Genomic DNA, 14573 nt, shown 5'->3' with positions numbered 1-14573 from the left:
TAACCTGAAGCATTCGTAAGGAGGACAGTATGTAACACGGGGTTCCACTGTATTTGCTTTTTTTATAAGCAGAGTTTTTTGTGCATGGGGTGGGGGGGCAAAAAACCCAAAAGTAATGCGAAAGGGGGGGGGGGGAACTAGTTTTGGAAAAGTTCCCTGGGAAAAGAGATTGAAACTTCTCTTTGAATTGTAGCTCTGGGCAGGGAACAGGGGTCTCCTAACAACTCTTAAACTACATTTCCTAGGGTCCTTTGGGGGAAGCCGTGAGTGTTTAAAGTGGTATCATAGGGCTTTAAATGTATGGTATGGCCTAGATCTGGTCTTTACTGAGCATATGTTCTGATTTGTTTGTGGGACAAACAATGAGCATTCATTCTGATTGGCTTTGTGGGGTGTTTATACATCTTCGCTGGTTCACCCCACACTTTTCAGTGCATTTCCCTGGGCAGTTCCAGCCTGTTGTTGTTTTTGGGTGGGCCACCCAGTCACGTTCTGGGAAATTAAGCTTGCACAATTATAGCTGGTCAGGAGTTCTTGCACAACAGACCTGCTTCTCCTAAAGATGGGTTATTTCTTGATAAAGAACTCATTTACACTTTTGCTTGACCTGTATTTTGATCTTATTGTGCACTAATTAATTCCCCCCTGATCCAACAGATGTTTGTTTGTTTGTTTGTTTGTTTGTTTAGCGGCCGTGCCTTGCGAAAATCTAATCTTACCCGTTGAATCAAGGCTCAGTTAAGCAAAATCTCTCTTGGGTTTTTCCGCACATCGGATAAGATCCATTTCAGCAGCTAAGGTTGGGTAAGAATCCAGGGAGCTGTGGTTTATCCACAGTGCTGGGAATTGTAGTTCTGTGGGATAAACTACACTCTGTGAGGAGGGGAATGTGCTTTAAATGTATGGTGCGTATCCAGTCCCCACTAGCCTGAAAGGTTAGAATTGCCTCGTTGGATCAGCACAAAGATAATAGAAGTCCACCCATTGATCATAGAACTGTAGAGATGTAGCCCAACACGTCGTCTCCCATCCAATTTGAAACTATACAAGACCCTGCTTAGCTTTGTAAATGTGCTAGCAGTTTTTAGCGCTGCACCACAAGGAGGACTAAGATCTGTCTGGCCTTTGGAGGATTTACAAGCAAGAGGCACACAGAGGAATAAGCAGCACACTGGCCTTTTGAGTTTCTTGCATTTGTGCATTTTTCAAGGCTACCTGCAACAGTATGTTGCAGCGTGGAGAGCTTGCAGCTTCAGATTCCAGCCAGCCGGTAGCACGTAGGACAAAAGAAATTGGTAAGAAGAGCTTGCTGGATTAGGCAAGTGACCCATCTAGTTCTGCACCCTGCACTGTCCTGAATCTTCCAACAGATTAAATAAACACACAAACTTCAGATTACTTGACTTGGGCAGCATACTCACCATACATTTAAGGCAACCCCACCTGGGAACTTTAGTTCCTTTAAGGGGCTGGGAACTGTAGCTCCGTGAGGTAAATTACCACTCCCAGGATTCTGGGGGAAATGGGCTATAAAGTTGTGCTGTGTACGCAGGCCCAGTTCAGAGGAAGGTTCACCACCTCAGTGAGAAAACAAGGCTGCGTCTTCTTGGCTTTTCTCTTTTCCCTTCTTTATTTCCTTATCCTACCATTCCTGGCACGGGCAAGCCCCTTCTCCCGGCTCATGGAGCAAGCCCAACTTCCTTCTCTTGTCCGATTGTTCAGGACACAATTGCTCCCTTCACGGCAGGGGCTGTGGAGCTGGAGGGGGCGGGGAGGCAGCGTTGGGACCAGTGACAGGATAAATATTAATCCGGATGGGCCAGGTGACATGTGTTCTCACGGAGAAGCCGCCACCAGCAGTGGGAACTGCCCAGGGCAAGGGCGCAGAGGAGCCAAGAGCTCCAGGAGTTCCTTCCCAGCGCTGGGAGGAGAGTAAGGGATAGTGGTTAGGGATGGCAGGAGTGCAGACGTCACAAAAGGGGAGAAAACACACACACATACGCAAAACCTTGCAAGTGCAATGACTGGAATTCAATGGAAAGGAGAGCCAAGTTGTAAATGTTAAGCTTTTAATCCAAACTCTGGAAGGGATTTGAGGCCTAGTGGGTGCTGCCAAGCCGCAAAAGTTGTTATTTCCGCTCCTGGTCCCTTTATTCCACCTCACCCTCGAGCTGTGGCAAGTTAATTTAATTTGCCATCTTCACGGCGAGCGACTCTGTGCCCTTAATGGAGCGGTAGCTGATGTATTTGCTCTGCAGAGGTAGCGGACTGCAATTCCTAGGATCCAGTGCCATTGGCCATGCAAACTGGGGCTGATGGGAGTTGTAGTTTATTTGTTTGTTTCTTCATTTCTCACCCGCTTTCCCCCTTAAGTTCCTAGGGCAGGTTGCAACATTAAAAGACAATATTCAAAACAGTTTAAAACAACTCACAAAAAATAAAAAAAACACACACCTGGCAGGCACCACGATGGCTTCCCCTTGCCCTGATAGTAGTTGAGGGCTGCTAGCTTGAATGAAAAGAGGACTGGAAAAAATTGTGGAGGCTATCTATGGCTACTTGCTGAGCAAAGATGTACCTGTTGCATTTCTGCTCAGCATGGGGTTGTTTATCTGTCCACAAAACAGGTGGATGCCTTCTTGCTTCTCCAAGGATACTGGGGCAGAGACTTTGGTCCAGCATGCCTGAGGGATGCTCAGACCACACCCTGGACCGGCTGTTACCCCTACTAGTGAAGCAGCTCCTGCTGCAGAATTTGCATTGCAGGGATGAAAAGCTGGTGTTGATCTGTAACATCCCCCCCCCCCACCTGAAAAGTGAAGCACCATATTTTTCGCTCTATAAGACGCACCAGACCATAAGACGCACCTAGTTTTTGGAGAAGGGAAACAAGAAAAAAAAATTCTGAATTTCAGAAACCAGAACAACAAGAGGGATCGCTGCGCAGCGAAAGCAGCGATCCCTCTTGCTGTTCTGGCTTCTGGCATAGCTGCGCAGCCTCCACTCGCCCCATAAGATGCAGACACATTTCCCCTTACTTTTTAGAAGGGAAAAAGTGAGTCTTATAGAGCAAAAAATACGGTAAATTAGCTTCCATGCCCTGGAGCGAAATGTGGAAGTGTTGAAAAGGGGTTATTTTTGGTGCAAGGGCCTCCACTCCCCCATCGGCCAATGGCTTCACAGAAACAAACCAAAGAAGGAACCCAGTAGGGCTACATGCCCTCACGGATGACTTTCCAGGGGCCGCCTGCCAAATGGAGGGCAGGGCCGGAGACAAAACAGGTGGATCACAAGCATGACTCTTACCTTTGCACAGTAAAAGTTGCAGATTTCTGCATGCGACCCCAACCCCTACCTCTCTCTAACCTCCATTCGAGCAACAAGAGGAATTATCATAGTTCAAAGACACATTCCAGTCAGGCAAAGGCACTTGAGGAGGAAGCAGAGCAGGGCTGTCCAAGGGCAATGCTGGGAAGACCCCTGGAGTAAATAAAGGTTACATTCACGCCCAAAGAATCCTGGGAAATGTAGTTTGTTAAAGGTGCTGAGTATCGTTGGGAGAAACCCCCAGTTCCCCTCGAAGAATTATAATTTTCGGAACGCTTTAACAACCAATGCCTTTTCACAGGGGACTCTGGGAATCGTAGCACCTCCCAGAACCCATATCGAACTACAGCTCCCAGAATTCTTTAGGGGAAGCCGTGATTGTTTAAAGTGGTATTGTAGTTCTTTAAATATATGGTGTGAATGTGGCCAAAGTCAGGATATTTTTTGGCTTTAAAAAGAGACTCATGCTGAGGAGGCAGCATGGGTTACTCAACTCTCTCCTCTGCCCCCTCCTGTGCCTCTATCTGTCTGTCTTGGCTGTCCTTTGAGGCCTGCCTTGCTTATATATCTTGTGAGTGCCTCCCCTCTCAATCACCTTCCCTATTGTAATAATATTTGCCCAGGGTGTCTCCCGTACTGCCTTGGCTGTCCTTTAGTGGCCAGAAGTGCTCCCCCCCCCCCGACCTTTTTGTCTTTCTGGAGCCCAGCTCTGGAAACGCCACCAAGGCAAATGTTTTTCCCCAGGACAAAGACCCCTTACCGTTCCAAGCTTTTATCACTTTCGAGGGAATGACTGGGGTGCAGGGCTGGAATGTTTTAATCTGGAGTGTTGCTAGGTTCTAAAAGAACTCAGCTGGACACAGGCTGACAACACGAAACTGGAACTTAAGAGCACCCCAAAGTATAGGGGTCCTGGAGGAGAACATAAGAAAACACAAACACACAAAAATCCTTGCAGTGGCCCACCTAGTTCACCATCCTGTTCTCACAGAGGCCAGTCAGGTTCCAGATTCAAGCAGGACCCAAGTGCCACAGTATTCTGTCCTCCTGCGGTTTCCAGCAAGTAGCATTCAGAAGCATTACTTCCTCCAGTCATAACCTTCAGGGCTGCTAAGCCACAGACCCGCTTTTTAGAAGTACAACTTTAGACAGCTGTGCTTCCTTACATCTTACATTCCAGAGCCTGTGGAACTCCCTGCCACTGTAACTCAAGAGTTCCTCAAGGCGACCCTTTTCTGCTGCCGCATGTTTCATTTTCACTTGACTGATGGTTTGGCATGAGCCTGATACCGACAAGGGGGATGGAGCGAGCTATTAACTGCAATCTCTTACGGAAAGGAAATGGCGTACGTAAGGGAACACTGATATTTACTGTGATGGAACACGGGAACCTGACTTATACTGAGTCCAGATTATAGGGTCCATCTACCTCAGGACTGTCTGCACTGACTGGCAGGGGCTCCCTGGGTTTCTTTAGACAAGGGTCTCTTTACAGTCTTACTAGAAACTCTGGGAATCTGGTACTTCATGCAAGGCAAATGCTCTACTGCTGAGCTATTATCCTCACAGAAAACTCGCTTATATTCTTTTACAGTGGTACCTCGGCTTACAAATGCTTCGGATTACAAACACTTTGGGTTACAAACTCCGCTAACCTGGAAGTAGTACCTTGGGTTGCGAACTTTGTCCCAGGATGAGAACGGAAATCGTGCGCCGGTGGCGCGGCGGCAGCGGGAGGCCCCATTAGCGAAAGCACACCTCAGGTTATGAACCGTTTCAGGTTAAGAACGGACCTCCGGAATGAATTAAGTTCGTAACCCGAGGTACCACTGTACTGTATATATATTGATGCCTTGGCTGAGATTAAGGTGATATGTGGCTGAGAGTTCACCAGCTCTGCACTTTGCAGTATGCCCAGCTGCCTGAAAAGAAAGTTGTTTCTTTCTTAATTGAAAAAATTTAAAAAGTAGCAGGGGACACCGTGGCTCAGTGGCAGAGCATCTGCCCTGCAATGCAAAAGGTCACAGGTTCAAAACCCTGCATCTCCAAGTATGGCTGGGAGAAAACCCTGCTCAGACAACTGCTGAGTGGTTCCACGGGGTAAACCAACTGGAATTAGTGAACGTGACCATCAGGTCCATTGCTTTCAGTATGTTTGCTCTGAATAAAACTTAGCCGAATGCCACCCAGCATAAACAAGGCTGAGCAAGATGGACCGATGAGCTGACTCTGCCTCCAGCAGTTTCCAAAGGGGCAAGACACCTGAAGTCTGCAACAAAAGACCCCTTTTTGGCTCAGTGAGCCAACCCTCCTAATTCCCAAGGGATGTATGCAATGCCCTTCAGACTTGGAAATAACTGAGTGCTGAGTTATTCTTTTCCACGGGCGCATTTATTTCTACACCTGAGTTCTGTGCCTAATTTCCAAATGCTTGTAAATAGGATTTTAGTCTGTGTGTGTCTGTGTGTGTAGGGGACAGCCTCGCCCTGAAACCAGTAAGCCTGTCTGGAAACACCTGGTTCAGGTGGTAGCTGGTTGCCCAGGTGAAAGCTGTTGCCTCCAACAAAACCCACAATGATTCAATTGTTTTATTAGCACACGATTGGTCACACACCCCTCATCTGTTGCCCCACGCAGCAGGGTTTTAACTCCTTCCATTCCATGAGAAACAAGTAGAACCACCTCTTCGAGGGCTGCAGAGAGCTGCCGTTTTTGGAATAAAATGGTAACGCGCTTGCAAACGTTAATAATAATAATAATAATAATAATGATGATGTTTATCCCCCACCCATCTGTGTGGGTTTCCCCAGCTACTCTGGGCGGCTTACAGAATATATAAAATGTAAGAAAGCATCAAACATTAAAAACCTCCCTAAACAGGGCTGCCTTCAGATGTCTTCTAAAAGTTGCATAGTTTTTTATCTGAAGGGAAAGTGCTCCACAGGGAGGGCACCACTACCAAGAAGGCCCTCTGCTGCACAGTTCAGGGCAAAGAATGACCTACATCACAGCACTGGCAGGTTGGCAGAATCTCACATGATGCTGTTTGGCTAAACCACCTATCCACCAACTTGCCCTTATGGACAGCGGGAGACATTTGATTCAGTACTTGTCTGAAGGCAAACCAACCCAAGTTACGCTTTCAGAAAACAGTAACCCAAAATGGAAATGCAGACATCGTTCAAAATTCATACTTCTCTGAGTTTTGCAATTCATTTATTTATTTCAGTTTTTAAAGTACTTAACCCTCCCCCTTTTATCCGAGGCTCACAGGGCGGTTTATAGTATAAAAACATGAAGATACATAACATAGTGACAAACGAAATGATAACCCACCCCTGCAGTTTAAAAGACCATAGATTGTTTAATTGGCCAAAGGCCTCAGAAAAGAGGAATATTTTTGCCTGGCACCTAACGCATGATCATCAGAGGATGATCATAGGGTCTGGGTTGGTTCAGTTTTCCAGACAAATTGTACAAAAATGCATATACTACTAGGGTAAAGGTAAAGGGACCCCTGACCATTAAGTCCAGTTGCGGACGACTCTGGGATTGCGGCGCTCATCTCGCTTTATTGGCCAAGGGAGCCGGCGTACAGCTTCCAGGTCATGTGGCCAGTGTGACTAAGCAGCTTCTGGTGAACCAGAGCAGCGCACGGAAACGCTGTTTACCTTCCTGCCGGAGTGGTACCTATTTATCTACTTGCACTTTTTGGTGTGCTTTCGAACTGCTAGGTTGGCAGGAACAGGGACCAAGCAACGGGAGCTCACCCCGTCGTGGGGATTCGAACCGCCGACCTTCTGATCGGCAAGTCCTAGGCTCTGTGGCAGTGTGGAGTGGGGGGAAAGCATTTTGACATCAGGCATACACCTTCACTGTACTCTTTTCAGTGCCTGCTAAGAATTGGAGTTTTTTTGTTTAGACAAACCTACCGAGAGATATAGAATGTTGATAGGTGTTTTAATCAGGTTTTTAGCTTATTGTTGATTTTTATTTTTATTTTTTTAAAAAAAAATACAGTCAAACCTTGGTTGTCGAACGCAATCTGTTCCAGAAGCCCGTTTGGCTTCCAAAATGTTTGACAACTGAGGCACGGCTTCTGATTTGTTGCAGGAGCTTCTTGCACTGAAGCGGAAGCCGCGTCAGACGTTCGGTTTCTGAAAAAAGTTCAAAAACTGGAACACTTACTTCTGGTTTGGGAGCCAAAATGTTCCAAAACGGAGGCGTTTGGGAACCGAGGTTTGACTGTAGTTGTTTTTAACTGTTTTTACTGATTTTTTTTGTGTCGTTTCATTCTTTTTGCAAACCACTTCAGTCCTTTTTTTTAAAAAAATTACCAGCCAGTGCACTAAGCTGATGTTTCTAGCTGCCATGTAACCTTCCGACAGTTTGACCTCACCCCCAAAGGCGCAGTCATCCATTGCCTTCCGAGACAGACGGATGCCAAACGGATGCTGTTTCCATTCCCCACAGTTCCTTGGAGCAAGGCCACATCAAGGGCACTGTGGGAAATCAAAATGACTCTTCCCAGCTCTCCCGACACTAGTCAGAGCACCGGGCCGTGTGTGTTTGTGTGTGTGTAAATGACATCCGTGGTTGTGCCCTGTTGGGATGTTGGACCTCTGGCAGATACCCAAGGCCCACAAAGAAACTGGAAACCAGTGCAGGTTTTTCAACGGAGCCAAAATGTGGCAATTATTGCAGCGATTCCCACCCCCTTCTCGGTTATTAACCTTTTTGTTAACTCTGTGAACAATTACTTCCTTTTGTTTGGCCTGAGCTTTGTGCCAGCCAGGTTCCCCTGAGGTGCCATTCAGCTGTCAGTGCTGGCAGCCAATTCTTGAATGCCATCCTAGACTTTCCTGCAGGTTGGTGTAGCCTAGGAGCCATAGGAGAAGGATCCGCAAATTAGGAAGTACCCGCTTTGGATGTTATCTGTGGGCTGAGGTCCCTAGGTGGTCTCAGGCAATCTGCTCCTTCTCAGCCCTCGTTCCTCCGTCCCATCTGCATTATGGAGGGTGATAATATTGACCTACCTAGCTATAGCTAGAGCTATATCATGCATTGTATGTGGAGTGCTTGGAAATTTGCAAGCATTAAGCCGTATTATTTATATCATCGCTGTTCTAACAGATTTGCTTACGTATGAACAAAGGTATGAGCCACATCCAATGCATGTCATACTCAGAGTTAGACCCGTTGAACTTAATGGGCATGGTTAATTTATATAAGTATAAAGGGGCTAACTGAAAAAAAGTGGTGTTTGTTTGTTTTTTGGCTAAACATCAAGTGGGGTTTACAGCACAATCCAATGCATGTCTACTCAAAAGTAATCCCAGTTGAATTAAATGGGACTTATGCCCCAGGAACTGTCTACATGATCACAGCCATGGGCATAGCCAGGATTTATTTTGGGGGGGGGCAGGCTTTATGTTGCAGGGGGCAGAACCAAGTTATCTGTGATACAATTGGTCAGTTAGTCAGTTAGTTAAGTATTTTTATTTATTTACTTGATTTGGGGGCGGGATCTGCCACACCCATGATCACAGCCGGGCATAGGCAAACTCAGCCCTCCAGATGTTTTGGGACTACAACTCCCATCATCCCTAGCTAACAGGACCAGTGGTCAGGGATGATGGGAATTGTAGTCTCAAAACATCTGGAGGGCCGAGTTTGCCTATGCCTGACCTTAGTTTTGTATAGTTGTGCTGTCTGCTTTGTTAGGTGTGTGTGTGTGTGTGCGCGCGCGTGTGTGTCTATATATATATGTATTATGTACTGTTTGTTTTATGACCTTTTTAAAATGTATTTTTGCTGCGTTGTAGATCAAGACCAGTGGAAGGTTAGGGTTTGTTGTGAATAACAGACAACATAAAAGTGTAGAATGGCTACGGAACAAGCATCTTCAGCTTTGTTTACTATGATTACTGTTATTTAATATGGATCATAGAATCGAGGAGTTGGAAGGGACCCCTGAGGGTCATCTAGTCCAGCCCCCTGCAATGCAGCCATCCTGCCCGTAGCCATCCCTGGGTGGGCTGGAGCCACCAACCTTCTGGTTAACAGCCAGATGCACTGACTGAAGATCTATGAAAAAGCGGGTTGGCAAAACGTGCAAGAAAGGAACGCCCCCCCCCCCAAATGCAACCAAATTCATACTATGATCAAGCCATAATAATAGCTAGGGTCTTTGAATGCATATCTTCCCAATTGCATTCATGCACCAAGCATGAACTGAATGTGAGAATCAAACTCTCTTTTACTCGCAGCTACATGACAGAAGCTCTGACTTCCCCCTCTCCAGCCCCATTGGAAAGAAGAAATATTGAGGAGGCTGCAATTCTGGGTCAAACGGTGGAAGGGGAGGCATTTTGCGTAACTGCTTTTCTGATTAAAAGTCACTTTCCTCACCCAAAGCTTGGAGGGAAGAGCTAAGCACCCACAAATTTTGCTTCCTCCCCACTCACAGTTTGCGGTCCCCCTCAAAGCTCTTTTTCTCAGTTAAGTGGAAAACAAAGCAAGTCCATTGCGACACTGTTGCAACAGAGTGCCCACAGTGTGTCATTTGGTCCTAAGGCTGAGGTACATAACTTGTTTATTTATTTCACAAAAGTTATTTAACACTTGATTGTGAAAAACAACAGCAGCAACCTCCAGGTGGTCTACAAAAAGAACGAAACAATGCAACAGTTAAAAAAGTTAAAAGCATCAATTTGAAACCAGTATGAACCTACCCAGACCATGTGATCATCATCTGAGGCCCTTCTTTGTGTTTCTCCTCCGTGAGAGGTCCAGAGGGTGGCAACATGACAACGGGGCCTTTTCTGCAGTGGCTCCCTGTTTGTGGAATGCTCTCCCCAGGGGGGCTCACCTGGCGCCTTCATTGCATACACCTGTAGGCATCAGGCAAAAACATTCCTCTTCAACCAGACCTTGGCTGGTTAACATTATATGGCAGGGGTGCCCAAACTTTTTTCAAAGGGGGCCAGATTTGATGAAGTGAGGGCCGACCAAAGTTGCTGAGCTTTTTTAGGGTTTAAGTTGCTGAGTTTTTTTACCCCAGGGCATATACTGCCACAGGGGCCAGGTTAAATTGACTGGTGGGCCACATTAGGCCCCTGAAGCAGACTTTGGACATGCCTGTTATATGGCCTTTTAAATGTGCTTGCGGGTGGGAGGGGTTTATTGGTTTTGTTCTTGTTTTTATTATGTATTTTGTGTATTTATCTTGTATATTTATGCTATGGATCACCTTGAGATCTATGGATACAAATTTAATGAATTTAGTAGTGGTAACAACAACAATCGTGGCTTCCCCAAAATGGCCTTTGCTGGCCAAATGGGGAGGTCTGGTGAGCCATGCTGGAGGGCTGGAGGTTCCCCACCCCACAATACTATGATAAATATGGTCCCATTTCATAGAATTGTAGAGGTGGAAGGGACCCCAACGGTCATCTAGTCCAACCCCCTGAAATGCAGGAATTTGAGAATTAAGTGCTACCATTCAAAGTTTTTGAAGGGAGGCCAACCACCAGAGCCTACAACTCTTGTCAAACAGCAGCCACCATCAAACCATTGGCTCTGGGTGTAAGAGCTGACAGCCTTGAGGGGCTCAAATGCACCCAGGGCCCACTTGTTTGTAGACAACTGGCTGGCCATTATGAAAACTGGATGTTGGACTAGCCAGGCCATTGGCCTGATTCAGTAGCCAGGCTCTCCTTCAGCTATGACTTCTTATCCCATTCAGTGTCTATAATTGTTTTTTTATATATATGCAATGACTTTCCATTGTTTCTGCATATGCTGTTGTTTTAACTTTCTATATACTGTATTTTTCGCTCTATAAGACACACCAGACCACAAGAAGCACCTAGTTTTTGGACGAGGAAAACAAGAAAAAAAATATTCTGAATCTCAGAAGCCAGAACAGCAAGAGGGATTATCCGCTGCACAGTGAAAGCAGCAATCCCTCTTGCTGTTCTGGCTTCTGGGATAGCTGCGCAGCCTGCATTCGTTCCATCAGACACACACACATTTCCCCTTATTTTTTAGGAGGGAAAAAGTGAGTCTTATAGAGCAAAAAGTATGGTAATTAAGCAGTAGTTGGATATGCATTTCTACTGTACTGCAAAATCACTTCAAGGTGCTTCATAGGAAGCGATTCATGAATGAAGTGGAATGATAATAATGCTCTGATGGCATCCGGCCCTTCTCCTCACTTCTCCCTCCTCTTCCCTTCAGTGGTTTGCATACTCCTTCATGGTGAAGTGCCTCATCACCCTCTCCACAGCTGGGCTGCTGATCACGATCCTGGCTTTTCACATCAAAGAGATCCAGGTAAGCCTTAACTATGGGACTATTTCTCAAATGAGCGCAGCGGAGGTCAGACAGTCTGACAAAATGCTGCAAACACACCATACCTTTAAAGCACTAGGATGCCGCAATGATAGCAGTCATGGCTTCTCTCGAAGAATTATGGGAGCTGTAGTTTGTTCGGGGTGCTGAGAGTTATTAGGAGATGCCTGTTTCCCTCACAGATTTACAATGTCCAGGATTCGCTGGGAAGAAGGATTGCTTGTTAAATCTCTCTGGAAATTGTAGCTCCGTGACTACAGCCACCAGAATTCTTTGGGGGAAGCCACAACTGTTTAAAGCGTTACCATAGCACTTCAAATGTTGGGTGTAAATATGGCCACAAAGGACCTAGATCACCTATTGAGCTTCATGAAGTCACCTGGGTCACAGTCTTCTGTGAAGTGTTTTTTTCTATCTCCGTTATAGTAATTAATTCTAAAATTAGCATATTTGTGTCCTTCTTTTGGACAGCCCTACTTGATGCAAATATGCCTGTGGTGGTTCCCACCCCCCTTGGGGGAGAGCTGTTGTCATGGAAACGACGAAAAAAAATAAAAACCTCCCCAAAACAGGTTCACTCCAGTAATTGGTACATATTTTGGTATGCTCACAGCAAGCAGCACACAGAGTGAGAAAAAGTAGGTGTTGTGCTTGTTAAAGAGGGACAGGATGAGGCTTGGGAGGGGGATAATTATGCCCCAAATCAATGACCCAAGGCTTGAAACAAATTCCTGGCAGTAGGGCTCCTGGGTGAAGGACAGGACACTCAGCTGAAGGTTACCTAAAAGGGCCCAATTCCTCATTTTGGGAAGCTCTAGCCATTATAACAGGAAGATGGTAATGGGAAGGTACGTATATGAAACGGATAGTGACGGAGATCTGCATATGCTAAATTATATGCATAGGTGCAAATGTCTCTGAGCATGTTAAGCTGGAGGGGGCTGGACTAGATGACTCTCGTGCTCCCTTCCAACTCTAAAAGGTAAAGGTAAAGGACCCCTGACAGTTAAGTCCAGTCGCAGACAACTCTGGATTTGTGACGCTCATCTCGCTTTAGAGACCAAGGGAGCCGACGTTTATCTGCAGACAGTTTTCCTGGGTCATGTGGCCAGCATGACTGAGCCGCTTCTGGCGAAACTAGAGCAGCGCACGAAAATGCTGTGTACCTTCCCACTGGAGCGGTACCTATTTATCTACTTGCACTTTTTTTGGTGTGCTTTCGAACTGCTAGGTTGGCAGGAACAGGGACCGAGCAACGGGAGCTCACCCCATTGCGGGGATTCGAACTGCCGACCTTCTGATTGGCAAGCCCAAGAGGCTCGGTGGTTTAGACCACAGTGCCACCAACTCTACAGTTCTATAATTCTATAAACTGACCACAAGAGCACTCTCCCCTCTTGCGGCAACTGGTATTCAGAAGCGTCGCTGCCTCTAGTTGTCAAGGTAGAAAATAGCCATAATGGCTCATAATCCCTGATAGCCTTATCCTCCTATGAATTTGTACAGTCCTATTTGAAAGCCATCCAAGTCACTGCCTCCTGCGGAAACGAGTTCTGTAGTTTGCTGTGTGAAGTACTCTCTTTTCTGTCTGCTGGATCCAAAGGACTAATGGTCTCTGACTCAGTCAGCTTCCTATGTTCCCTACCTTTGACCTTGGGGTGGTGGCGGCGGTTGCATGGATTTCAATTTGGAACCTGTAACATTCTTCTACTCTATAAATTAACTGCAAAGAAAAAATGGCCGGGAACTAGTTTTTCATGGGGAAACGAAGGCGAATGGAAAGATTAGGCTGGCAGGAGGGGCTTTGCATTCAAGGTCTGGGACGCAAGCCCAGAACTTCAGCCTTCTTTGCAGACCCATATAGCTCAACCGTGCATAGGAGCTAGTGACACTTGGAAAATACATCTCAGAAGGGTTTTTCCTTTCCTTTGGGCTGTTTGATCTCTGCTGCTGATCTGAGTGAGCTGTTTCCTGACTGAGTCACGGCATGTTTCATCCAGCTACTGGGCGAGTTGTGGTCGCTGCAGGATATCGCGGAGGGCTGGCTCTGGTGTGATTTTGGGGGTCCTTCCTCTTCCTCTTCAGGTTAACGTCTCCTGTAATTTGCCAGAAGGACTTTCTGGTCATCGTTCAGTTTAGCCTGGTGTTAGCAGTTCAAAGCAACCAAAGGAATCAGGACGAAGATATACAACCAGATGCCTCAAAGTCTCAGAATATTGGTGGGTGTGCAGAAACCACTGATCTGAATTAGATTTTGCCCCCTCCAAAGTGCACACGCCTTGGATTGTGCTATAAATACAACTTAACTTAGTTGATTGTGTGAGTTTTAATCGACTGGTCGGTTAACTGATTAAACCAGCCTGGCTTCTGCATGAATGAAACAATTGTTCTTGAGCACAAAGCATAGAATCAAGGAGTTGGAAGGGACCTCAGGGGTCATCTAGCCTAACCCCCGGCATTGCAGGAATCTCAACTCGATCATACAAGGTAGATGGCCATCCAACTTGTGTTTAAAAACAGCCAATGAAAGAGAGTCCACAACCTCCCGAGGGACTCTGTTCCACCTTTGAACAGCTCTTGCAGTCAGAAAGTTCTTCCTGGTGTTTCGTCAGAATCGCCTTTCTTGCAATTTCAAGATATTGGTTTGGGTCCTGGTCTCTGGAGCAAGAGAAAATCTTGCTTCGCTCTTCATGAGACAGCGCTTTAGATATTTGAAGATGGCTGTCACATCTCTCTCAGTCTCCTCTTCCCCAGGCTAAAACACACACAGCTCCCTCAACCGTTCCTCATAAGGCTTGCTTTCCAGTCCCTCAACATCTTGGTTGCAGTCCTCTGCATACGTTCCAGCTTGTTCAATACCCTTCTTAAACTGTGGCACCCATATTTTGAGT

At 46.3% G+C, this 14573-nt stretch overlaps 1 protein-coding gene across 1 annotated transcript in view; it reads left to right on the top strand.

Moving 5' to 3' along the window:
* Nucleotides 1–14573, top strand: part of KCNN4 (potassium calcium-activated channel subfamily N member 4) — a 47490-nt gene that overhangs the window by 13309 nt on the left and 19608 nt on the right. The window contains exon 2 of the mRNA XM_081016773.1: nt 11569–11664. Within this exon, the coding sequence (XP_080872899.1) occupies nt 11569–11664 (96 nt within the window). The remainder of the gene's footprint in view (nt 1–11568; nt 11665–14573) is intronic.

The sequence above is a fragment of the Podarcis pityusensis genome (assembly GCF_964106645.2).
Source record: "Podarcis pityusensis genome assembly, chromosome: 8".
Taxonomy (NCBI): Eukaryota; Metazoa; Chordata; class Lepidosauria; order Squamata; family Lacertidae; genus Podarcis; species Podarcis pityusensis.
Note: the sequence above shows the minus strand (reverse complement) of the source record. Positions and strands in the feature narration are given on the sequence as shown.